General features: G+C 36.8%; 2 protein-coding genes across 3 annotated transcripts; both read right to left on the reverse strand.

Moving 5' to 3' along the window:
• Positions 1-2,449: 2,449 nt before the first annotated feature.
• On the reverse strand, positions 2,450-3,844 carry LOC137939431 (protein MEI2-like 6). The gene is made up of 5 exons (XM_068784699.1): positions 3,312-3,844; positions 3,135-3,245; positions 2,895-3,036; positions 2,732-2,825; positions 2,450-2,520 (listed from the first exon to the last, which is right to left on the reverse strand). The coding sequence occupies exons 1-5, from the start codon at positions 3,842-3,844 to the stop codon at positions 2,450-2,452; spliced, it is 951 nt and encodes a 316-aa protein (XP_068640800.1).
• A 1,309-nt stretch (positions 3,845-5,153) lies between these two features.
• Positions 5,154-17,080, reverse strand: LOC137938785 (citrate synthase, mitochondrial-like). 2 transcript variants are annotated; one of them, XM_068783821.1, is made up of 20 exons: positions 16,954-17,080; positions 16,702-16,767; positions 16,528-16,590; positions 15,950-15,991; positions 15,306-15,371; positions 15,062-15,127; positions 14,846-14,959; positions 12,362-12,425; positions 11,502-11,584; positions 8,190-8,239; positions 8,030-8,107; positions 7,641-7,769; positions 7,461-7,503; positions 7,218-7,304; positions 6,900-7,001; positions 6,182-6,289; positions 6,034-6,084; positions 5,804-5,877; positions 5,587-5,638; positions 5,154-5,499 (listed from the first exon to the last, which is right to left on the reverse strand). In XM_068783821.1, exons 2-20 carry the CDS (start codon positions 16,750-16,752, stop codon positions 5,407-5,409), a joined length of 1,416 nt encoding a protein of 471 aa, XP_068639922.1. In that variant the 5' UTR covers positions 16,753-16,767; positions 16,954-17,080; the 3' UTR covers positions 5,154-5,406. The 2 variants fall into 2 exon arrangements, with proteins under 2 accessions (XP_068639922.1, XP_068639921.1); XM_068783820.1 differs by having other exon boundaries at positions 16,909-17,080.
• Positions 17,081-25,993: the final 8,913 nt, after the last annotated feature.

The following is a 25,993-nucleotide window of genomic DNA, read 5'->3' on the forward strand; positions in this document are numbered from 1 at the left end:
AACCCCTAGCCTAAACCCTACCCGAAACACAAACCATAAAAAAAAAAACTAAACCATCAAACCCTAAACCCTATCACCTACTAAACTCTAAACCCTAAACACTAATTCCAGGACTTAATACATTAAAAGCCCTAAACCCTACACCCTAATTCCAAACCCTAAACCCAAAAAACCTTATAGCTTAAAAACCCTAAACCCCCTAAACCTTAAAAACCCTAATCCCTAAAATACCCTTAACCATAAACCCTAATTACGCTCTAAACCCTAAACCCTAATTTAGACTATAAATCGTAACCCTAAATCCCAAAATAATGCACAAATAACCCCCAATTACGCATTGAAAATAAATTTAAATCAAATAAAACACTAATTTAATGAAAAAAAAATTCGGGTTTAGGCATACCTTCTGAAATTTGGGGAAATCCGAAGCCGAAGGGTGAAATCGAAGGGGAAATCCGAAGCTGAAGGGTGAAGCCGAAGGGTGAAATCGAAGGGGGAAATCCGAAGCCGAAGGGTGAAATCGAAGGGGGAAATCCGAAGCCAAAGGGTGAAATCGATACCTAATCGAGACTAGCCAGAGAGATAAGGGAGTGGGAGGCCGAAAGGGAGAAGACAGAGAAGAAAGGGAGGTCGGGAGGGAATAGAGAGACAGAAGCGAGAGAGAGCTTGTCCGAGAGAAGAGAGGGAGTCACGGAGACGAGAGAGGGGGTGCGACAGAGAGGACGAGGCCGAGAGAAGACCGAGAGTTGAAGCCGGAGACGAGAGGGAACTGAGATAGTGACCAAGATCAACGTCGGGGACGCAGGGAGACGAAGGACGAGAACAATGTCGGGGGCGCAGGGAGACGAGAGAGGGATGGGAGTGCGGGAGAGAGGAAGAAAAAAGAAAAAGACGACGCGCGATGGGGGGGGGGGGGGGGGGGGGGGATGCGAGGAGAGAGAGCGAGGCCGAGGGCGTCGCCCGTCCTTCAATTCGAAGAAGATCAAAAAGGGCCTTCTTCCACATGATTGAAATTAAACCGTGGAGATGAAGGGCCCCTTCATCCCCTGCATCGAGATGAAGCTTCAACTGCACTCCACTAACGACTTCAAGTGGAGAAGGGCGTTATGTGGTTGAAGATCATCTTGTCCTTCAAGTTGACTGACCCCCCCCCCCCTCCTTAAGAAAGATGGTTCACTCCTACAATGAATTTGAAACTCAAGATTTGAAATACTTTTGTTAGAACATATAATCGGTTTAAAAATCAAAATATAATCAATCCCATTTGGATTGATCGATCAATATTATCAAAACGAAGTATTTTTTAAAAAATTAAAATAAAATTCTATAATTATTACAAAATATTGTTCATGACCAACCAACCTTTTGAACTTATAAGTCCAAAATTAAGCTTCACTCTTCTTAACTTGTCATTTCGTTTCTTCCCTCATGTTTAATTAATATCTAATATCTTTTTCTATTTTTCATTTTTCTCTCATTCTTATAAGATTAAATTAGGTAATCCTACCATGATAGAAATACGAAAAAAGGAAAAAATTAATGTATAAGATGACATTTAGTTAAGAGAAATGCTCAACATAATCTAAATTTTACCTCAAATTAGTAAAATTAAATATTATATTAATGTTAAAAATAAACACTTTTCTCATAATCGTGGTCTCAACTTAGTTGCAACTTCCTAGTAACACGAAACCATGAACAAACTTGATAAGAAATTGGCTTCAAGTAGTATTTTCAGTCCCTTATCTCGTCACTCAACCCAAGATTGTTCAGAGATCGGAAGAAAAAAAATCTAAAACGTATAAAAGAAGGTATAATTTAACTTCCCTTTAATATTGTATAATAAATTTCATGTTTTTAAAAATTCATGTTTAAAGCCATTACCAGTAATGAAAACTGCATCAGGATTATTCTCTGATTGGAAACAATGTGCTTCGATTGATGCAAGTAGCTCAGATCGAAATACCCAGATGGCCGACAAGTAGTATTTCTGCCATCGAAGGTTTAATTCATCAGTTTCGAACCCGGTAAAGAAATTTTCCTTTCTCGTACTAAAAAAAACCAAAGGTAGTCGACCTTTCCTCCGACACCGGAGGCCAAAACGAAGTTCTTCAACCCAACAGGCTCTTGCAGGAAAAGTACACCAACAACAGCCTAAAATCACCCGCGAAAGACGGGATTTTGGGTATACCCAATTTTTTTACAAAGATATCGACCCACCCTGCTCGGACGGGTGCTGTCCGCCGTCTTCTCTGTACGTACACGTACAGAAGATCTACCACAAATAGGCAGACAGAGCTGAGAGGTACGATTTCCCCCGACTTCCACCCCTTCCCTTCACGAGAAGTCGGTCGCAGATAAAATATTGAAAACATCACCTCCAACATATCGACATCCAGTAATTCCATTCTACTGTTCCATGCCTAGAAAGCCATGAAGAAAGATAATCTCAGAAGGTCTCAGATGACATCTGAGCAGTAACAGGACGACGATACACGTTATACAGACTCATCAAAGAAACTGAAAAACAGCACAACACCAACAGTAAGAGCAACAGCCCAGGAAAAGAAAAACCACAACAAGATTCTAAAGGACTCCTCTATAAACTGTACAGACCTATGAACACGGAAGACTGAAACAGGAAGCCATCTTTCTCCGGTGAGTCAGTCAGCCAGTAGTGGAACACGAGGCATCCAACTCCCGATCGCGCGAAATTTGAAGGGGGAAATACCGTCTCGATATGGATTAAAACGAACAGGGAGATACTCGTCAGAATCGCAGGCAAAGATGGACTTCTCGAAATGCCTCTGGAGTGCTTCTACTCCCTGGTTCAAAATAATTCAGCAAATTTTTCTTTCAGAAATAATAAGAGTTTGTGAATGGTAAATCATCACCTGAATCTTTGCAAGGTTTATCTCGCAAATTTTCTTTGAACCCAAAATATCCCACTTTTTTTTGTGAAGAACCCTCTGCAGTCTGACTGTGGCACTCCTGTAGGTGAAGTTTACAAAAGCGTACCCGAGATTGCACCCAGACCTGCAAAACAAACATAGCTCAGCAGTTTCACTGTCTTCTACAACAGAAGAGATAGATAAACGATGAACTGGAGTTCGATATTGTTCATGAAAACCCACCCAAAATCTATCGGTAGATATACGAAATCATAGGCCGAGGTCTCGTCGTCAATGTTGCCACTACTGTTCTGTTCTCGGCAATGGCTGTCCAGAAAATCCAGTAACATCTTCCTACTGATACAACGAATGTCAGATTAGAAATAAGGGGAAATTGAGAATTCATAAAGAACTACTTACGTAAATTTGTTGGGTATGTTTCTTATCATGAGCGTTGTGCTTTCTCCACTCAGCTGCACCGACTCTGGCAGCGATTTCCATTCCTTCGCAGCAGGCCCTTCACCGAGTCCCTTCGCCACCCATATCATCTTCTCACAGCATGCATCGCTTTGCGGCAACTCGTCCCTTCCTCTCCGACGACGGAGAGTCCTGGTCTTCGCTTCTGATCTCGGACCTTGTTCATCCGCTAGCTTGTCTTCTGCTTCGAGGCGATATGGAAAAGCCACATAACGAAAATCTGTTTTGACAGGCACTTCCATAAACGGCAAATCCAAGTAGACATGTAGAGTGCTGTTATAGACAGAAAGAGGTGCAAGAAATATACAAGGCGATCCGATACAACAGAAACCATAAGGGTCAGGAAGCAAAGCATTCATGGGAAGAAGAGATGGAGGTGGCGTGGGATAGAAACAATCCGGCAGTGGAAAGGGTAAGGTTAGCATAGCACCGGCACAAGGATAGAATTCCAGCGCCTGAGGGTTTAGGACAGCCATGAAACCGAGAACAGTCTTCTGCTTCGTTGCTTCTGAGAACCAAAAAACGGACAAGAACTTCAGTAGTTCCTGCTTCAGCCGGGGTACGTATATACGCCTGGAGCAGAGGTGGATCTGAGGAGAAAGGAAAGAAGAAACAAGACGAAAGATCAGAGAGAGAAATCTCATGATTACATTGCATTGGTATTAAATGCAATGGACGACCAAGTTTCTACGAATGGCGGCTGCATTGAATGCTTGAGATGACAAAATTCTCCTCATTTCTTTTCCAAAGAGAAAACCAGCTTAAAAAAACCGAAAGATGAACAGACAGAAAAAAAAAAAAAAAAAACTGAGACAGTTGAACAGATTACTATTTTCTGTTGAAAAGGATCCAATCCTGTTTCCGTGATCTTTTCTGATCTTCTCCTTCTTTCCGGGTAAGAAGCGCGAGCCTCCGCCTGTCGAGCAATATTTTTCCAGAACAGTACGTAGCATTAAAGTAAGGCTTTGGGGGCCTGGTATATTATGGTTTTCCTGGTTGAAACGGGAGATCGAGTTCGATTTTAAGAGATCTTTCATTGGATTCAGACTTGAGAAGAGGGAGGAAGAAGGGCTTCTGGTCGAGGACATTCCCGCGGCTGTGGATCGTAATAATCGTCTCTGCAGTTCTTCTCTCTACCGGAAGAAACTGGAGTTGCAGGGTAGCAGCACCTTAACTTAATTCCCTCCTGCTTTAATTGCTTAAAAATAGAGTTATTCGGTAAATTGAGTCGACTCAAATTGCTTAACAGGGAATTTTATGAAAATAAAATTCAATAATAAAAGTTTATAGTTTTTAAATATTTTCTCCTTAAATTTAAAAGTTGGGGCAAGTAATTATATCATATTTTAGGGTTATATTTGAAATGAGCCCTTTTAAAATAATAAATTTAGAATAATATCTATTTACCCAAGGAATGCCACTAAATCTATCTATACATGGTATTAAATACAAGAAAGTTTTAGAGTATATTAATTTCATGATATCAAAATTATGATTCTTCGATTTTCATCACCAAAATCGATGGAAGAGAGAACTCTTATTGCACCGCTAGGTTTGTTCTCGAAACGAGGAAGGATGCCAACATATTTTGCTCAAAATACCAAATCCGTAGAAAATTCTATTTCATTCAGAGGAGAATTTTCCGGACTTCTCTTGAGAAACTTAGAGAACTATATTTCAGTTTCAATATGGCTTTACGAAGAAGCCGGCTCACTACCATGAGAAAAGTTTCCCGCTACTATCAAGTATCAACTAGTCTCCTCTGAAGTTGATGACACTTCAATCTTGAGCGCTAATACTTGTATTCAGAAATAATAACCCATTATACTGACAAGAAAATTTTGTTCGACCTGATTCTAGGCTGAAGCCGTCCAAAGATCAGCAAACTCAGAAGGCTCTGTGATACTACCATAAGCAAATTTATGAATGATTATTACAAGTAAAAGTTGATCTCGCAGGTAAACTCATCCTACTGAAACTCTTCCTGTTATTGCTCAGAACAACGAATTTCCATCTCGCCTTGCGTTTTAATAATAGGTCAGGCTGCCTTTTTGCAATAGTTCTCCAGCCACTCCATTGTCACACTCTTTGGCCTTTCAAGCGGCAAGCCCAGAGCACGGTCCCATATCAGCTGCATTCAATATGTGGATTTAGAGACGATGAACAAAAAACAATGCCTTTCTTATCAAACAATAACTAGCAGCAATCGAGATTGTACCTGGGAGCATACTCCTATACTTCTTGAAACTCCAAAAAGGACAGTAAAATATCTGCCCAACATAAAGTTTCTCAATACTTGAGCATCAATAAAAGAATAGAAGCCAACAGTATAGTGATCAAGGCATGCTTTTTTCAGGTTTCTACTTTTTTTTCTTTGCAGAATCACACGTTTCTGATATAAACAAGGTGGCTAGTCGTATACAACATTAAGTTACCTGGCTTCGGTCAATCCAAAATGATTAAGCAATACCCCACTGTGAGCATCAACATTGGGCCAAGGGTTCTTAACCTGAATATCCATCTTAAATTTAATAAGTCCATTCAAACAAAACAAAATTTTCCTTCTAAGCAAACACACCAGGTTCATGTAAACCAAGAGACACAAGACAACCCAAACAAACCATGACCTGGCTGAAAGAAAGGGCGAAAAGTCTGATTTATTTACCTTTCCCAACTCAGTGAGGATAGGAGGAACAACTTCATAAAGCTTTGAAACCTGCACAAAAATATTAACGTAAACACTAACAAGAGTAAAACACACAAATTGGAGAACCACACTTCAAGAACTAAAACTAGCGAGTATAGGAGTGAACCAGCTGGAACAATGGATCATCGGGTAAATGCTTCAATGCAAATTCTCTCTGGCACGTGTATCTGGGATCCGTTTTACGCAGAACCCCATGCCCAAAACCAGGTACAACCTGCAAAGCATGTCTATAGATTTAAATGATGAAAGGAACAAAATGAGCATTGCAGCAAATTAAACTTGTGCAAAAGCACCATCATATGAATCAAGAACAAACTGTTTAAGGCCGACAAATGTATTTTGACCCCCAAAAAAACTAAGGCAACTTCTACTACTGCAATACTCTCTTTGCAGCAGCTAGATGTAGCAACAGAAGAAGCATCTCATAAGAGTCCAGCAAGCCTTACTCAATACATACTAGCTTCAACAGTAAAATCTCCTTCACAAAACATGGAATTAAATATAAGAAACATAACTTGACACAAGATAATTAGTTGACAGGAAAAACCCCATTTTGATGGGTTCAAGAAAACCTAACTGAAAAAACTAATCATCTAAAAATTCATGTTCACTAAACCTTTCAAAGGAAGAAAATTTTCACAATGTGGAGAAGATCATTTAACATCCCATTATTGGCAATAAAAAAAACATAGCCACAAAGATCCCTCACCCACAAAGTATTTATCAGTTCCAATTCAGTATCTTGAACAAGTATATGAACACAACTAGCTATTTTAAAAACATATAAGGCGTTAGATTCTAAGATAGATCACTAAGTTCCCCACCTTGCCACTATTTAATGTCTTCCACACATATTCCTTCAGCTGCTCAGTTGTCATATTTTCTCCACATTCTTCCACAACAGATTTGATCCATAGCAACACTTCCTGCAGAAAGATATAATTTGAAGTCAGGAGTGCAGCACATGAGATAAGATGATAATATAATAGCATTAAGTCTGCCCCAGATTGTTATGTACATAACATCCATAACAAAATAGAAGAGAAACTAAAATAACAAAAATACTAAAACTGCTGAATTGTCACATGCACCTCTCAAAGAAATAGAATAATGAGGAATGCACCGAAACGAGATCTCTGTACCTGATTAGCCAAGCCATGGAGTGGACCAGCCAATCCATTTAGAGCAGCTGCAAATGATAGATAAGGATCCGAAAGAGCACTTGCAACCTGAGGATATCAGAAACAAATTCAGTTAAATGAGCAAGAAATGTGAACATCAAATAAATGAGGCACAAACATAGCATGCTTATTAACTTCAAACTATTTTGTCAGGCAACATAATGTTAATAAGAGAAAAAAAAAAATCCACCATCCATGACTCACCAGATGAGCAGTGTGAGCACTGACATTTCCACCTTCATGATCACTAGAACATTATCAGTCAGATGGTTAGCATTAAATTTGAAATAAAATCACTGGAAAGAGGAAACTGATGATGGAAGAAGTTTACACTGGAAATAAATACAAGGTCTGTCAAGCTAGGGAACTGTCTACAAAACTCACCTGTGAATGGTGACATACAGCCTCATCAGTTCTTGCATTTTGCGATTATCAAATCCAAGCATGTGAGAGAAATTTGCACCGTAATCCAGAGAGTCATCAGCGGGGATAATTTTCCCATCCTTATATATCCTTCAAAACCAAAGCAACAAAAACACTTATAAACTTGAGTGCATATCATCTCAAGTAAGCGAAGTAGACAATGTTGCTAATTTAGTGACACAAGTTTAACATGAATAGATATTTTTTTTGTTTTCAAGCTGATGCAAAGACATGTTTATAATGCCATAAAGATGGTAGATATGGTATACGCTCAGAACTCCATATGAAAGCAGACAAGTGAAGTAAGCAATTAAAAAGAATAACAACAAATACAGAGCATACATGCTCACCTTCGATAAACATAAGCAGCAACTGCAGGGACTTGAGCAATCAAATTGAGGGAATCCTCGTAAGTGGGCTCCCAGTACCTGAAAAGAAGTAACAACCATGTAACAATACAAATACATTAGAAGTGAGAAGTACTTGAAAGAAGAAAAGTGGTAAGGCTACTTGGATTTGTGGATGCCCTTGTCGTAGGCCTTTTGAAATTCACTATGAACCTGAGATGGGAAAAGATAACAAACAAATAAAGAACAAGAAATGTCTGAAATGATCAAGAGATCTCACGCTTAAAGATGGCATGTGTGGAAAATTAAAACAAGCAAATCCTTTTATAGACCAGTTGATATTACAGACTAAGTTCTTTAGTTTCTATAATTTTATTAAGTATTTGCACAGCAAAATGTTAAGCTCAAGTTCTGACCAAGGAATCAGCTAAATTATTGGTTATTCACGAGTAGATACAGGCTGGTTAAGGATCTAAAGATGTCTTCAACCTCATCAAAGCACTACAAGAAGCATTCCTCACCCAGTTTTTCCTTTCTAGTTTATTCACTAAAATCCAGTTTCCAATTTGTTCAGGTTAAATGATCCAGGTTTGGCATTCAACTATCTGTGGGAAGATTCCCAGCTCGCTTAGCAGTTGAAGGAGATTTCGCAGTTGTCATTAGCTGGGCCAGTGGGAAGAAATGTGCCCTGGTTGCTTTTTAATCTATCTGGATGAAATTTAGGATTTATGCAGGAGCATGGATACATCTTGGCAGCACATCCTTAAAAGTGCCAACAACATTGCTGACACTTGGCTAGGGAAGAGAGGTTTTCCTGCAGCACCTCATTCTAGGAACCACGCTTCCCCTCTGACCTTGCCTTGTTTCGTATTATAGGCATGTTGTTTTATTGTTTTTGTTTCTTATTGTATTTACTACATGCTTGTAAGATTTTCTCCCTCAAGAGCTCTCTTAACGAGATCCTTTTTCTCATTGTCATAAAAAAAAAAAAAAAGCTAGGTTGGACTGACCTATAATCGTATTAAAATAGCTCCATATGTTAGGTTTTATCCCTGCAAATTAATTTGACAACAAATTTTTTTTCTCTTAATAATGTGGGATCTATTTGTAACACATCAAATGTTCAAGCCAGGTCAACATTCAGACCTACTGAAACAATTCATACTAGAAGTTCTCTTCAGTCAAATAAAATACTTCAACCCCCACACAGATGTCAAAAACAATATTGTGACCAGATCAGGACAAACTGTTTTAATAAGTTGAACTAACAGGATTAAACAAAGATATACATAAAGTTGACCCACATTTAAGTTTTCTTTGCTAACAATCCTCGGCTAAATGTTAGATTTAGTTAAAGCTGACCACACTTTTTCAGAAAATTGTGAGAAAATAAAATTTTATTCAGAGAAAGAGAATACCACAAGGGTTACAAAAAATTTAAAGGAAAGAAGGATGCAACAATCTAAAGGAAAGAAGGATTCAACAAAACAATCTAAAGGAAATAAGGATTCAACAAAACAATAAAAGACTCAGCAAGATGCTGGAAAGAACTCCATTTTTAGTAAAAAATCGATGCTCCAGAGTATGTGGGTCCAAGTGATAGTCAAAGACTTGAAAGGATCAAGAATTTCATCACAAAAGTGACAAAGGGGAAGCGCTTCTTCAGTCCAAAAAACCATGGTGTTCCAACTCAAACTCAGGAACCTGTAAACCTGAATCAGATCGGAACTCAGGGCGAATGGTGACTCACCAAGAACAGAAGGGGAAAGTCTAACCAACCCATCCGACCTGTGACTCATTGGATCGGCAGAAAATTAGCTGATAATAAACAGTCATCTTCATGAATCGAAGGTTTAAAGAATTTGTCCCAAGAAAATATGTGGCCATGAATGAGGGAAAGGATCTCCACTTCAGCTGAGTTGCAAGACTGTGAAGCACAGAATACCAAAATCTCGCATTATTATCTTGAATAACACCACCATCCCTATGGGTTTTCTGTTTAGAAACCATCAAAGCATAAGCCAATTAGACTCTGGAACTGACTGTTAAGAGAACAAAATTCATCCAAGCATCCAAGGAGGCCACTGTAATGGGATTACAACAATGCAAGGACCACACTCCAGAGATTTTTTACTAAGAAGAGCAAGAAGAGAGCATGTTCAACTGCCCCACCTACTGAGAAAGCTTTCCCATCAAAAGTTGTTCTTCTTCTGTGATCTTAGAAACGGGTGAATAAGTCCAGCTCCTAGACACCCACTTATACTTTTATCTGAACACAACTAATAACTATTTTTTTTATAACTATTGACATAACAGAAAAGTAATTCACACCAATCAGTCCTTTTTGATGTCAAACTTCTAGTAGAAAGTTTAAATTAGCTCTTAAAGGAGCATAAGATGTAATACCAAAGGATCCAAGATTTAACCATTCTATTACCTACAGGAGTTTGATCAAAATACATGACAAAAAGTGACAAATTATCCTCTAGGCACAGGTATTGATGCTATCACATATGCCCATAATCCATGTGTACAAATTTTAGTCTCAATTTTTGTCATTCTTCATTTTAAGTTTCTTCTAAAGTAAAAAGTTGCTAGGCTGAGCAAATTTTAGTTTATAACAACATTATTAGCCTTAAAGTTATTAGTTATATAGTTAAAAGCCTTTTCTTGGTATAAGTCTAATATGAAATTATTGAAGAGCAGGTATGGAAGAGTCTTACATGACTTTCATGACAAGAAGTCTCACAGAGTGGAATTAATATGGTGGAGTCTAAGACGAGTCTCATGGAAGGAGGTCTCACAAAAGAGTCTCAGTTAAAGGTGTTTTAGTTATGTTCAGTTGTTCAATTGTTCTAGGACTTATCTTTTAGTGTTTGACTTTGGGTGTAACTTGGGACAAAGGTAGTTTATTTGTGATCTGATTGTACTTGTTTCCTCTATTATACATAGAGGCTCATTGTACTCAAATTACAACAAGTTAGTGAAATAGATTTTTTTTCCATAAATCATCTGCAAGTTAACTTAAAATGAATGAAGATCCCACCTTATGATAATTTCCTCTTTTGCAAAGCTAGTTGAACCTATCATCCAGTGATATTAAGGAATTAGTTGAATTCATTTCCTAGTTCAGTGTTTATGTCCCATCCTTTTCGGTTTCATTATTTCTTGAGGTTACACACAGAAACAAGGCTTGACCAGCTAGTTCTACATCTCTGTCTTAGTAAAATGGCTTAACCAGCTACGCTACATCTACTAATTTTCTGATCCACATTAGTAATGACTGGATAACTAGATAACCCCTCCTCTTTTCTTCAAATAGTTGATGCAATAGCGAAAGCAGTCCAGAGACAAGCCTTCAAATGCAATTAGATGACATGGCCTTATCCATAAATGGTCCAAATAAATAGGGATAACTCAGACTAACAAATTAAAGAAAGTTGACAAGAAAAATCAATGAGTCAAATTACTCAACCTGAAGTGCCATAACACCAGTGGTAAATTGTGTCATAGGATGTGCAGTGGTTGGAAGAGCATCAATCGCTTTATATACGTGATCTGCAATTCATCCCATTTAGATAATAAATAAGTCCCAGTTTCTACTTTCTACTTAGACATGTCAAACACAGGAACTACTTGAAGAAGTATGTTTTTATTATAAAGGGCATAGATACAGTCAAGAATTACTATACAAGTCTCATGATATTACAGAACAAACATAACAAATCTATGGTTAGGGGAGGAGAGGGAGAGGGGAGAAGGAAGAGGCAAGAGGGGAGAAGGGATGAAGGAGGGGAGGGGGAGGGGGAAGGAGGGGGGAGAGGGAAGAAGGGAGAGGCGAGAAGGGAGAGGGGAGAGGAGAGGGGAGAGATAGGGGAAGGGAAGGGAGGAGAGGCCGAGGGGTCTGAACATTGGAAAAGCATCAAAGTATCATTCTTAGCTTGCCATAGAAAGCCAATATAAATGTAATACAGTAGTTGCTTGAGGTAAATAAATGAATTACTAATTCAATTTATTCGTTCTGCAAAACTTAATAGATAATATACCAACTGAAGATATTAAGTAAGATTTCTTGCACAACTAATGTCATTATAAATTTATAATGTTAGCCATTAGAGATAATTATTAATTATCCAAACTTAATAGATAATATGCCAAGTGAATATATAAAGTAAGATCTAGCAAATCTGTATTTCTTGCATGACTAATGTCATCATATATTTATAACATTAGTTTCCATAGATAAATAAATGAGTTATAAGTCATATAATTCATTCTCCAAACTTAGTAGATAACACACGAACAGAAGCATACACAGTAAGGTTCTGAGCAAACCTGGAATTCTTGCACGGCTTTGCAACTCCTTGGATAATGCATTGACTTGCTCTTTGCTTGGTACCTAAGACACAGTTGAAGTTCCTTAGTGCAAATAGGCATCTCATGCAAAAAACAAATGGAAAATACTTTCCATTTGATATGATGTTGAAGTGGGTCCAGGTATTTAACTACTAACACCTTTCCAAAAAATTACTGTTTACTTACATATCGTAAAACAAAAAAAATCAAAAGAAGGCATGGAGAAAGCAAATTTAGTAAAAAGAGAATATCCCTACTATGATTTAATAATAGAAGTCTAACTAAAAACTTATACCAGTATTTTTGCAATAAAAAGCAACTTCTTGAGTATGCCGTGTTTGGCATAGACAACTACATAAGTCCAGTGACATAATTAACTATGTAGTTCCAGCACAGTTTGGTTTAGTTCAGTTGTTCTTGGAAAATATAAACAATCAGGACAGAGAACTTTCTCTTAATCAAATCAGGGAAAGTGAATGTAAAACAAGAAGTTTATTTTAAGTGCCTGTAGTGCAAGACATAAGAGGAATGGATAAAGCAAATTTTTGTATCCAAGGCTTAGGTGAAAGAACCTATGAGAGCACACCTTTCAGAAAATAACCAGATCATCCTTCTATTTTTAAATTAGTTAACAATGATGATTATCCATTCTCCCTCTCTTGCAATTTTTTTAGAAGACATGAAAATAGACTTTAAGAAGACATCGTACTTCTACCAAATTTTAACCCATTTCGCCAGTTTCCAAAGTGTGATACTTCCAATATTTCTAGCCAGTTCCATCCTTACTCTAAGTAAATTCCTGTCCAAAGCTTCCATAACGCACCATATCCGTATCTGAGCCTTAAAAAAACAATACAGCCTTCACAAGATCCATTTCTACATCAGCAGAAATGAATAGATGCTGCAGCAATGTCATCTTTCAGGAATCAGGCAGACAAACATCCACAGTCTCTCTTTCTCAGTATTGTTGTTCACAGATAATGTAAAGCAGATTAATTATAAAAAATAAAAAAAAAACTAGTTTCTCTTTCTGGTATCCCAAGGCCATATTTAGAAAAATCATATTTCACAAGAGCCTCCCTCTCCTCAAGCTCCCAAGTAGGGTTAGCAGAAGAATTTCAAAACAGTATCTCGGAAGTAATGCAATTTTCCTCATAACCTGTTTGGTATTCTGTTCCAATCCATGCTGAAACCTTATCTTTGTTTGCCTCTTCTTCATGGTTCATGAGGTCAACTCCATGATACATTTTGGATGCAAAATAGGTTTTGCAGGAGCTTTCCAAAATTTTTACTCAAGAATTTTGATTCTCCCCTGCTCCCATTTGGTATTCTGCTCCAACCAACTGGGAAGTTTTAGCTTTGTTGGATCCCTGTTCAGTGTTCCCATGTCACCTCCATGTCAAGGACTCCATAAATTTTGGATGTCCATAAATCTTTGGAGAAAGTGAAGCTCTAGTCACTTTTTTGTGAGTCGAAGTGAAGCTCTATTCACTCTTTAGTAGTTTCCTCAATAAATGTTCCAAGAGACTCTAATTAGCTTGTTCACGGCTAAGAGACATTCTCTTTTCAGAGGCCTTTGTCAAACAAGTTTGAGTCAGAGGCTTGGACTCCTCCATCCCCTCTTGCCTCCCTCCTTTTGTAATTCCTCTCCAATCTCTTAAATATAAATCCATCATTAACATTACCAAAAATCATTTTATTCACCTCATTTCTGTTTAGCAAGCATTTTATGATGTCCTCAGATTACATGTCAATAGAATATAGTTGGTTTACTTCTCATTTCTCTTCTATGTTTAATCATTAATGCAGGGATCCTCTACTTGTGCTTTTTTTGTTAATGAAAAAATCTTTTTCTTGCTGTGCAAAATAAATTAACCATACCAAGTAGGGTACTTTGTCACAGTCTACTCAAATCCATTAAACAACAATAGCAGAATGCTTGTTGATCGGTTTGTAGCACCCATAGTCCCAGTATAGTGCCATGCATTAATATCATTGTATTTCCTTTTTCTACTATTTGGTAGATGGCCTTTCTTTCCTTGAAATTCTCCTTTCTTTTATTTTTAACAATACGAAATTCAATAATACTTAATGAAGAGCCTGAAGCAATCCATATCCAAACTGTGTGAAATCCAGAGCTCTCAGCCTGAAGTAGGATTTTGTCCAGCCTGGATAAGACTTGGGTAAACCCTTAAATTTGAAAAAACTTGAAGTGTTCCAAAGACATACGAGAAAAAAATTCCAACAATAAAGTAGATAAGCAAAATCAGAGTATTTCAAAAAGTTCGAGAGCTTTGTTTGAGCCTTTAGCACAATGGTCATTTTGTGAGGTTCAAGTTTCACAGGGGAATACATCCTTTTATTTAAAGGATGCCTGGGGAGTAGTGTAATCAACATTCAAAAAAAATAAAAGTCTGAGAGTGCTGACAGTAATCGGATAAAAAACGCATGCACACTAATTACCTTCCCAGTCAGAAGAAGCCAAAGAAGGCCCTCAGGCAACGGTTCTCCTCCACTAACAGCAGCAGGTAGTACTTTCTGGCACTCTGGAATGGAGAGACCCCTAAAACGAATTCCCTGACAGAAAACTAAGGTTATGGAGAAAAGAAGAAGAAGAAGCGAAAGAGACACAAAAAGCAAGAAATTTTAAAAAAATTAAAAAATCAAAAGATAAGCTACTTCTTCAGGATCAAGTAATGAGGTTTCCCACAGCAACCCAGTCATTCCTCTCATTCCACCAAGAACCTTCCAAAATCAACAAGCCACAAGTCAATAAAAAAAAATCGTTTTATACTTCCTGATCTCACAGGGTTTAGTTCTGACTTAACAAAAGGGGGAAATTGAGGTAAAAGTAGCAAAAAAAATTTCCAAAAAAAAGAGAAAAATTAATTACAATAAGACAATAAATATTCAATTACTATACCATATCAACAGTAATGTTCCCAAGCTGGGTTTTCCCATGTTCTGTTTTTAGTTTCTTCAAACGTTCCTGTAACATAAAACATAAAAATCATTAAGCTCTTCATAATATATGTCCTACCTGAACCAGATATATGCAAAGGAGCCATCAATCTTCTGTCTGTCTCTATTGATGTGAAGTTTATTTGGAAAATCTCAAAAACTAAATAATGGAAACGTTGCTGGAAGTCCTATAGTTTACACAGTAAAGCCAAAATGCACTATCATATTCCCAAACAAAGACCAAAAATCAATCCACAACAAGGAATTGAAAAGTTGCAGTTTTGTGAAAAGAGTCCAGGACAAAAAAAATACAATGAAAAATTAACTTTAAAAAAAAAAAACCTTCGCATACTGAAAGTGAACCGCCTACAGAATCATTTGTCTATTTATTCACTTGAAGCCAAATTAAACTACAAGTATGAGATAGACAGAAACCCCAAAGCCAGTAAACAAACAGATAACTCTTCAAAGAAGTCTGCATAAAAATCGAGTATGTAACATCAAATTATAGTATATAAAAACTTGCACTCCCAGGACTTTTATGATATATAAGGAATTAAAACTGCTCAAAGCAAGAACTGCCATGAGAGATAATGACTGACAAACCTGCTGTTCTGGAATCATCTCCTTCAACTGTGCATGAAGATCCTAAACAACCAATATGAATAAATCAGGTGGTTAAAAACGTAAAAAGCAAAACTCATTAATATGTGCAATGCGTTTAAGGTTAAAAGACAATCAACAGTGGAACTAATAAAACAATGTAGTAATGAATAATAAGTTGCAAGCAAGATTTATCTATTCAAATAAGGAGGTGACATCAAAAAAATAGAATGGCCAACTTCAAAAATAGGATCCTAGACGTATATAAAAAGAATAATAGAATCCAAAACATCTCCTCACTAAGAAGATATTATTTTTACAATTCCACAAATAAATTAATTCAACAGACAATGATATTCTGTTTCCAAGTTGGGGAGAGAATGTCTCACTGTTTGTCTCAGTAGAAATATAAAATTATTTATATAATTCTATAAGTTAAACAGACTTGAAACATGCAGTGAACCCAAAGAGCTGACTTGAGCTAGCACCAGCAGGTTGTGCGTCAATAGTTCATTTCACTGACGATCCATTAAGTTTAGCTCAACGAAGATACAGTACAAAATGCGACGGCGAAATCTTACAATCTCAGAACCACTTTGAATCTGTAGCCATCGAACAGAGCCGTTCAAGCACGGCTGCTGCACCTGTAGTAACATAGAGAAACAGCAATACGAAAAAAAATTAAGTAACCAAATGAAACGCGTATGTACATCAACACAAATTTTATTTAACATAAAGCTAATCAAATTACGTACAAGACGAGATCGGAGCCTCGAAAGCGCAGTAACACCTCGAAAGAAAACCATCGGTCACTCGAGAATCTGCACACATAAGAAACACACCACTGTCAGAAGAATAAACTTCTGAAGAATGATCAAATCAGAAACATTAAAAAAATTAAGAAATATATATATGTGGAAAAATAACGAACAGCAATGATTCAGTACTCGTAATATCTTTACCGATAAAGTTGTAGATATGGATCGCAGAACTCACACTCTTCCTACCTAACAGCAGGAATGGAATGGAAATGAATTGGAGGATATAACTCTCAGACAGAAAGAATTGGAAAATGTCCTACGTTTCCGAGCAGAAGCAGCGAACAAGCCGCTAAAAAAAACAAAGAAGACGAGAGAGATCTTTCCGGAAGGAAAGGAAAACAGAAAGCAAAGAAAAAGTTTTATGTGTTTCTTACTACCGACGATGCCCTCAATCATCTGTAATATCCCGAAGTTACTTTGATCGGACGGATGCTAAGCTGCAAAAGAGCCAAATCAAGCCTTTAGATGGATGGATGAGATCATTGGAATAGCGTGAGTGGTGATTTAGGGGAGAAGGGCATAGAAGCTTTTAATTTAAGATTGTAAAAGTCCAAAAGATTCGGCGTCTAACACGTGGGGTTTAGAAGCGAAGGGGCGACTCATTCGCAGAGGCGCCACTTGTCATATTGACTTTTCTCAAAATGAGAAAATGGAATTATAGGTTGTAACGGGATACCGTTGGAATAATCCTCCCTCCACGCTTAAGAAAATGGTAGGAGAGATCATACCAATTTTTTCTTCCTTTTGAGAAACACTCGATTGAACTTTTAGAACTGATATATGTTAGATTTGATGTCTAATAATAATAAAATAAATATAATAGAAATAGATATTAAATTCTCCATAATTCTTTTTATTATGAGAGTCATACATATATCATAGAATTGAAATAAGAAGAATATATAGAGCATATTTTTCATCTTGAAGAATATAAATAGAACTTGAAGTGTACAAGATAATCTTTGATAATTCATTTACAAGTGATAAGTTTGCTCTCGTTCAGCCAAACTGGGTGTGAAAATAACATTAACCTCACTTGTAAGACCATGGAGGAATTTATAGCACTAATGACTATTCATAAGGATACATCCCCTTAGGAGAGATACATCCTCTAAGGAGAGATATATCCCCTCAAGAGAAATACATCTCCTTATTCCCAAGGGATGTGTCCACTAAGTCAATGCACCTAATTTATCTACCTCTACAGGGGGATGTGTTGATCATTATTCCTTATATTGAACATCCAATGACAAAGCATCTAGAAGTGGGCCTCACGCCTATAAATCATGGTAATTTTATTTCATAAATAATATATTTGAAACCATAATTCCAACAAACTCCCACTTGGTCTCAAATTCCAATTTTCAAAAAAATATGAAAAATCAATCTTGACACATAAAACCATACCATGACCATAGGCATTACCTTAAACACTTTAATATACATGTGTAGTTAACCCGGGTCTACACAATATATATCTTAGATATCCAAGGCTAGGGAATAAACCAAATCCATACTTGTCAAATTGGCCAGTTCAGCGGTCTCCATTCATGGCATACTCAGACCTGAACTCAGGGTAAAGCTCTGTACCAGTTCGAATATTAGCCACTAAGGTAACTATGCCTAATTAGTACCATAGGCCTCAATAATTTAGACATCCAACCCTACCTTCCTATTGAGACTCTTCCGTATATACATACAAGTATATACCTAATATAAAAGCTGGACATCAAAGCATCTCACTGTCCATAGCATACTCAGTACCTGAGGAACTCAGGGTAAAGCTCTATACCAGCATGAATATTAGCCATAAAGGAAACTGTGCCTATGCAGTCCAATTGGCTTGGACAATTTAGAGACTCAAACGTCATTCCCTATTGAGACCCTCACGTATACACATACAAGTGCATACCTAATAGGGAAGCTGAATCTCAAGTCATACACTGAGTACTCATATTATCACACAAAAGCATATGCATTCTTTCAAAATCATTCTTTTGAAAGGGTCATTCCATGGAATATAAATTACAAAGTCATGACATAGTATAACAAATCATTGAGACCACAATGCATACAAAATAATATTCTCCCACTTGGTCTCATCAATTATAATCAAATCAAACCCATGTTTCCCACATGGAAAGTGAAACTGGTCACGGGAAGACACTTGGTTAGTGGATCAACTAAGTTGTCCGGAGAAGATATCTTATAAATAACAACTTTCTCCTTCCTCAATATGTCTCGTATCTAGTGTTATTTCCCTTCAATATGTTTAGCCTTGGAGTGATACTTTGGATATTTCGTGATAGCAATAGCAGATGCGTTATCACAAAAGAGAGGAATAGGTCGCTCCACACAGTCTACCACTAGAAGACTTCGCAAGAATTTGCGAAGATAGACAACCTCCCTTGTAACTAAGTTCATAGCCACATATTATGCCTCAATGGTTGATTGCACGACACAGTTTTGCTTCTTGCTTTTCCAAGAAATGGTACCTCCGCCAAACATAAAGATAAAACCAGAAGTAAACTTGCGGTTATCAATACATCCTTGATAATCTGAGTTGGAATAACCAATCAATTCCAACTTGTCCGCTTGATAAGTCAAAGCATATGACTTTGTTCATTTTAGATAGCGCATTACCCATTTAACCCCTTCCCAATGAGTGAAACCGGCTAAGAACCCCAACAGCATAAGCAAGATCAGTTCTTGTACATATAAGAGCATACATAAAACTCCCCACAGCAAAAATATATAGATACTTAGATTCGTCCAACTTATCTTTGAGGCGAGAAGGACTATCCACCTAACTCATCTTTTTAGTGCTATCATAAGGTATTTTACCTTGTATACAGTTGGACATGTGAAACCGATCCAGAAGAGTGTCGATATACTTCTCTTGAGACGAACTCAATTTTCGCAAGGCTCTATCCCATAGAATTTTAATGCCAAGAATATAAGAAGCTTCACCAAGGTCTTTTTGTTATGGTTCTGGGGTTAAGTACCTATGTTTTCTGCTCCTAACAGGTCGATCTTTTGGGTAGTATTGGCTAGGTGTTTAACATTTGGTATCAGAGTAGGCGCAACGTTTCGAGTTCGAATCCCGTGCAGGGCATCTGTGTGTGTTAATCCTAGCCGGCGGCTATGTGTGTTAATCCCAACCGTCGTGGTCATCCTGATAGTTGTGAGTGTTAATTTCGGTCGCCATGGTCGTTGACTCGTAAGGGTGGGTATATTGTTATAGTCCTAGGGTTAAGTACATATACTTTTCACTCCTAACAGACTGGTCTTTTGGGTAGTATTGGCTAGGTGTTTAACACTTTCATATCAAATGTCTGAAACAACCATGCATTTATACCTTGGAGTAACTGACTATCATTCCCGGCAAATAAAATATCATCTACGTATAAAGTAAGAAAAACAATGTGATCTCCCGCTATTTTGATATAAACACAGTGATCTTCTGAATTCTGAGTAAAACCATATACTGTAATTGCTTCATTGAACTTGATATTCCATAATCTTAAGGCTTGTTTTAAACCGTAAATAGACTTGTCCAACTTACATACCTTTGCTTCAGTCCCAGGTCTAACAAATCCACGTGGTTGTTCCATATAAATCTACTCATCCAAATTTCCATTTAGAAAAGAGGTTTTAACATCCATTTGGAACAACTCATACTCATAATATGCAACCAATGCCAGAGAGCTCGAATAGATGGTATTCGTGCAACCGGAGAGAAATCCCATATTGTTGAGTAAAACCGTTGGCAACAAGACGAGTTTTGAATCTTTCAACTTTACCTTCAACATTTTTCTTCCTGTAAAACTCCACTTGCACTTAATGGGCTTAACCGATGTAGGAGGATCAACAAGTTGCCAAACTTCATTTTTATACATAGAGTCCATCTCTTCTTCCATTGCTGACTTCCACTTGTTGGAATCTACATCAAGAAGTGTTTGCTCGTAAGTGTCAGGATTAGTAACGGCTTCATTCAACCTTGTTCTTTCATAAGTTTCTCCAACATAGGTATAAAAATCTGAAGATGAGAGGAGTTTACTAGGTTTTCTTTCTCTAGTTCCTCTTTGAATATCCGTTTGGGTGAAATTCTCTATATTAGAAGGAGATTCAGAAGAAGACATTTCAACATGTTCTTCTAAGTGAGACTTCGTACCTACATCTTCATTACAATTAAATCTATCCTCAATGAATTTTACATGTCTACTTTCAATAATCACATTCTCTTTGGGATCATATAACCTATATCCTTTCGAATGTTCAGAGTACCCAACGAATAAACATCTTCAAGTCTTAGCCTTCAATTTGTCCTTAGGATCAAGTTTTAAAACATGAGCAACACATCCTCATACTTTAAAATGGTTAAGACTAGGAGTTTTGCCTGACCATACCTCATAAGGTGTTTTCTCAACTGACTTTGAAGGCACTCTATTTGAGATATAGGTAGTTGTCACTAGTGCTTCACCCCAAAAGGATATTGACAAATTTGCAAGTGTCATCATAAATCTTACCATCTCTAGTAAGGTTTGATGTCTCCTTTCAGCAGTACCATTTTGTTCAGGTGTATAAGGCTTGCTAAACATATGGATAATCCCGTTTGACTTGCAAAATTCAGAGAATAACTTCGAACAATACTCTCCACCTCTGTCGGTGTGCAATGTTTTAATCTTCCTTCCTGTGACATTTTCTACCTCCAATTTAAAGGTTTTGAAATAATCTAAAACCTCATTTTTTCTATGCAGTAAATATACTCTTCCATATCTTGAGCAATCATCTATAAATTGATAAAATACGAATGACCATTACGAGTATTCGCATTCATAGGTCCACATATATCAGAATGAATAATGTCCAAACATGAGAACTTCTTGAGCCTTTGGATGGAAATGGTATCTTTGTCATTTTCCCAGATATACAACACTCTCAAATAGGAAAATCATTATGTGAAAGATTTTTCAATAATCCTTGTGTCACAAGTCTTATAATTCTATCCATGTATATATGTCCTAGTCTTAAATCCCACAAATACAATTCATTTTCTTAAATATCCGAAGAAATAGAAATATTGAACACCATATTTCTACTAAGTTGCAATTGATATAGATCAGAATTTCGAAAACCTCTCAAAATAACTTTATCATCTTGTAACATAAGAAACTTTCCACTTCCAAAGTAAAATGTAAATCCAAGTTTTTCAAGTCAAGATACAGATAATAGACTTCTTCTCATAGAAGGAGCATAAAGATAATCTTCTAAATAAAAAACTTGTTATCAACAAGTTTTAGTTGGTAAGTTCCTACGCCTTCCACAATGGCTTTTTCATCATTTCCCATGTAAATAAAGTTTGTTCTGTCCTCAATCTTTCTTAGTTCCTTGAAGCCCTGCAGCTCATTCGATACATGAATAGTTGCACTAGAATCAGCCCACCAACTAAAAGGCTTGATATAAACAGTACAAGTTTCAAGAGATAAGGACTTACTAGTGTTCTCCTATTGCCATTCTTGCATGGTTTTCAAAGCCCTACGATACTTCTTTATATGTCCTGACTTATTATAGAATAAGCAAACATGTTGATTTGCATGTACTTCAACCCTTTGTTGATTGACCTTTTTGTCCTTGAAGTTTTGAAATCGAAAGTTTTTTCCCTTCTTCTTAAAATTCTTCTTCTTCAGCTTCAAAACTACGTTAGCGCTAAGTGAAGGTTTATCTAACTCAATACTTGGATTGAGTCTATCAGACTGGTGGTCAATCATATTAACCAAATCAAATATAGTCCACTTTGTCTTGGACAAATAATAAAAATCTTGAATACATTTGAGAGATTTGGGTAAATAGTTGATAATGGTGACCAGTTTAGTTTCTTCATCCATTGGTCTACTATGATATTGTAACTCATCTGCCATGGTAAACATCTCATTTACATGTTTTCTCACATCAGCATTTTTTGCGCATTTGGCACGAGTAAACTTTTACCATAAATTATTGATGTGAGTAGATGACTTTTTACCATATTTAGCCTCAATATGGTCGAGAATCTCTTTTGTAGTGGGGACATGAAAATAAGTCATTAAGAGAGTCTCACTTAGAGGCCCAAGAATATGTAACCTAGAAATTTCATTAGCATTATCCCATTCCTTGAATTTTCTAAGGTCCTTCTTATACTGTTTCAGATTATCGGGATAGTTTATTCAGGAAGGCATGTGAGAAGGAGTATCCACTTTGATATTATTATCAAACCTATAGGCTCGTAGCATTAAGTCAACCTGTTGTGACCAATTCACATAATTAGTCCCATCAATTACATTTTCTTTAGGGACTTAGCAAAATTATGTTCACTACTGGATTTTCCTGTCATCCAAAAAATATTTCAATATTTGGGATAACATACATAATTATACAATCATCTCAGTTATCTAGTACTCCCACTTACCCTTTGGGGATTCATGAGAGTTACTAGGCAAATCATTCCACACATAATAAACAAACAAACAAATAAATTAATTCATACTTGCCCTTTGGGTATGAATTAATTTATAATATACTAATCTAATTATACAACTCGCATTACCCTTTGGGGATTTTGCAAATTATATAATTAAATTAATTTTCACATAAAATACATAAATATATAACAAGGCATACAATAAGACAAATTATAAATACTTCAAAAAATTATAGCAAAGAAATAATTATCCAACAACTAAACCAATTAGAGATGAACTATTTACAAAATATCAATATATAAATCTTCATACCTATAGTTTTGAATCTCAAATAGCCAAATAAATTCCAAATAACATGGAAATTCTATTAAAAATAAAATTCTGGGTCAAAACAACTCTTAAAACACATTCTGGTTCATTATATTAGCAAAACCCAATTTGGTTCATGGTCTTGGGTCATTACAGACCCGGACTGCACAAGCCCTCTTGTTAACAGGCATGCCCAAACAGCAGCCCGAGCATTGGCAGGCCCGCCTGCAGCGCCAGAACACCATAAGCTTAAACTACACTTATTTCCATCTATAAATAAATAGCCAAAAAATCCAAAAAAATATGAAAAAATATAGAAAATTAGAATCTATCTCTATAATACCAGCAGAAGCATTATTCACTTGTATATGTTAGACTTGACGTATAATAATAATAAAATAAATATAATAGTAATAGATATTAAATCCTCCATAATTTTTTTTATCATGAGAGTCATACATATATCATAGAATTGAAATAAGAAAAATAAAGAGAGTTTACTTTTCATCTTGAAGAATATAAGTAGAACTTGAAGTGTACAAGATAACCTTTGATAATTCATTTACAAATGATAAGCTTGCTCCCGTTCAGTCAGATTGGGTGTGTAGATAGTCTTAGCCTCACTTGTAAGACCATTGAAGAATTTATAGATTTCCAAAAGGTGTGACATTAATAACTATTCATAAAGATACATCTCCTTAGGAGAGATACATCTCCTTAGGAGAGATACATCTCCTTATTCCCAAGGGATGTGTCCACTAAGTCAATGCACCCAATTAATCTACTTTTACAGGGGGATGTGCTGGCCATTATTCCCTATACTGAACATCTAATGACAAAACATCTAGAAGTGGGCCCAAGCCTATAAATTATAGTAATTTTATTTTATAAATAATATATTTAAAACCATAATTCCCACTCCCATTTGGCATGAGCTGTAGCAACTAATCATTCCTCTTACTGTAACAGGTTATATCCTCTTTCCTTCCCCTTTTATTGAACCATTTTATTCTGTTTTTTTCTCCTACTTCTCCCAATCACTGCATATTTCTGTTCTGGTTTCTGTACAAAATATTTCATTCAATGCATTCCTGTTCTCTGTTATGCACAAAACCTTTATCTCTATTTCTTTATACATCACACACCCTGCCGTGGCCTTTTATGCGGCAGCAATCAATTCCACTCCATCTTTAAATTCGTCTCCTATAACAAGCTCCTCAACTAATCTTTTTAGAAAATCGCGCAATCCGTAATCGACAGTCCGCACAGCAGAGCAGGCTTACATCTGTTCGATGAAATTCCTCTAATAAGGGAACGATACAGAGTATTACAAAACTAGGGGAGGAACCCAAGAAAAGGGGCAGGATAGAGAAGCCTCGGCCTTCGTATTGCGATCTCTTGGGCTGCTTCCAGAATGGCGAACAGCAATTCGAAGGTGATCCGCATTACGTAGACGCATACTTTGAATCTTGAGATCAACATGGTAATTGCTCGCTCCTTTTCTGCTTCCGCCGGCCTTTTCTGCTTCCGCTGGCCTTTTCCGGCGTTCCGGTCTCCGCGTCCTCCGTTTATAGCCACCCAACCGTGCACCCTTTCGAGCTGCCGAAGAGCCAACCCCCCTTCAATCACTTTCTATTCATGTGGACAATTGCACGTCTTTTTCCAATTATTGGATTGGAAACCTCCAAAACGCTCAGAAACAGTTGTTACTTATCCGCTCCTATGGTTTCCTGGAAGTTGACAGAAAGCTGATCTATCAAATTAAGCCACAATAATACCCACTGTTGTCCTTATTTCATGTTTTCTGTGATCATCATGATCCTGTTTAAACTTTGAGGAATTCTTTCAGCTGCATTATCTTAAATATGTCTGAGTGGATTAGTCTTCTTGGTGAATCTTTACATGTTGGTTTTGAATAATTGGTTATGGTCTATGAATTGATTGATAGATCCCACAATACATAGTTTTTGTTTCCTGAAAGAGAAGATTACGGCTGCATCATCCTCAATGTTGGAATAAATACTTGCAGGATCAACAAGAATTGTTTCAGAATTGATTGAAACAATTGTTTATCACCCTCCTTGTGTTGAAGACTTTGCAGCAGCAACCAACACCAGTATAAAATATAAACTGACAAGATGCAAAACGAACAGAAAATTGCATTTTGGATACCCTCTTCATCAAAATATTGTTTGGTTTCAAATAAATGCCTACTAGTCCCTGTAATATCCCAAAGTCGTCTTCTTTTAACATTTCTGGCAAGAGTTTTGCTCTGAGATTTAGAGACAAGGTGGTTGAAAAAATTGGGACAGCAACCCTGAAAACTCTTTAAAGGTTTTTTTGAAGTTGGAGAAGATTGAAGAAGAAATTTCTATTGGATTGGCTATATCATTGAGTTGGGTTCAATTGAAGAAGAGATGCTTGAGAAAATTGTAGGCATCGAGTTTTATAGGGAA

This window comes from Aristolochia californica, unplaced genomic scaffold (genome assembly GCF_029961685.1).
Source record: "Aristolochia californica isolate CCGP_79_NKW_82.1479 unplaced genomic scaffold, dmAriCali1.0.hap1 SCAF_8, whole genome shotgun sequence".
Lineage (NCBI taxonomy): Eukaryota > Viridiplantae > Streptophyta > Magnoliopsida > Piperales > Aristolochiaceae > Aristolochia > Aristolochia californica.

Coding starts and splice junctions, on each gene's coding strand:
- LOC137938785 (XM_068783821.1), bottom strand. CDS start 16,752: ATGGTTTTCTTTCGAGGTGTTACTGCGCTTTCGAGGCTCCGATCTCGT. Junction 7,305..7,460: donor GTGCTCACACTGCTCATCTG/GTGAGTCATGGA, acceptor TGATATCCTCAG/GTTGCAAGTGCTCTTTCGGA. Junction 6,085..6,181: donor ATGATCCATTGTTCCAGCTG/GTTCACTCCTAT, acceptor ATTTTTGTGCAG/GTTTCAAAGCTTTATGAAGT.
- LOC137939431 (XM_068784699.1), bottom strand. CDS start 3,844: ATGGCTGTCCTAAACCCTCAGGCGCTGGAATTCTATCCTTGTGCCGGT. Junction 3,246..3,311: donor AACATACCCAACAAATTTAC/GTAAGTAGTTCT, acceptor TTGTATCAGTAG/GAAGATGTTACTGGATTTTC. Junction 3,037..3,134: donor TATCTACCGATAGATTTTGG/GTGGGTTTTCAT, acceptor TTTGTTTTGCAG/GTCTGGGTGCAATCTCGGGT.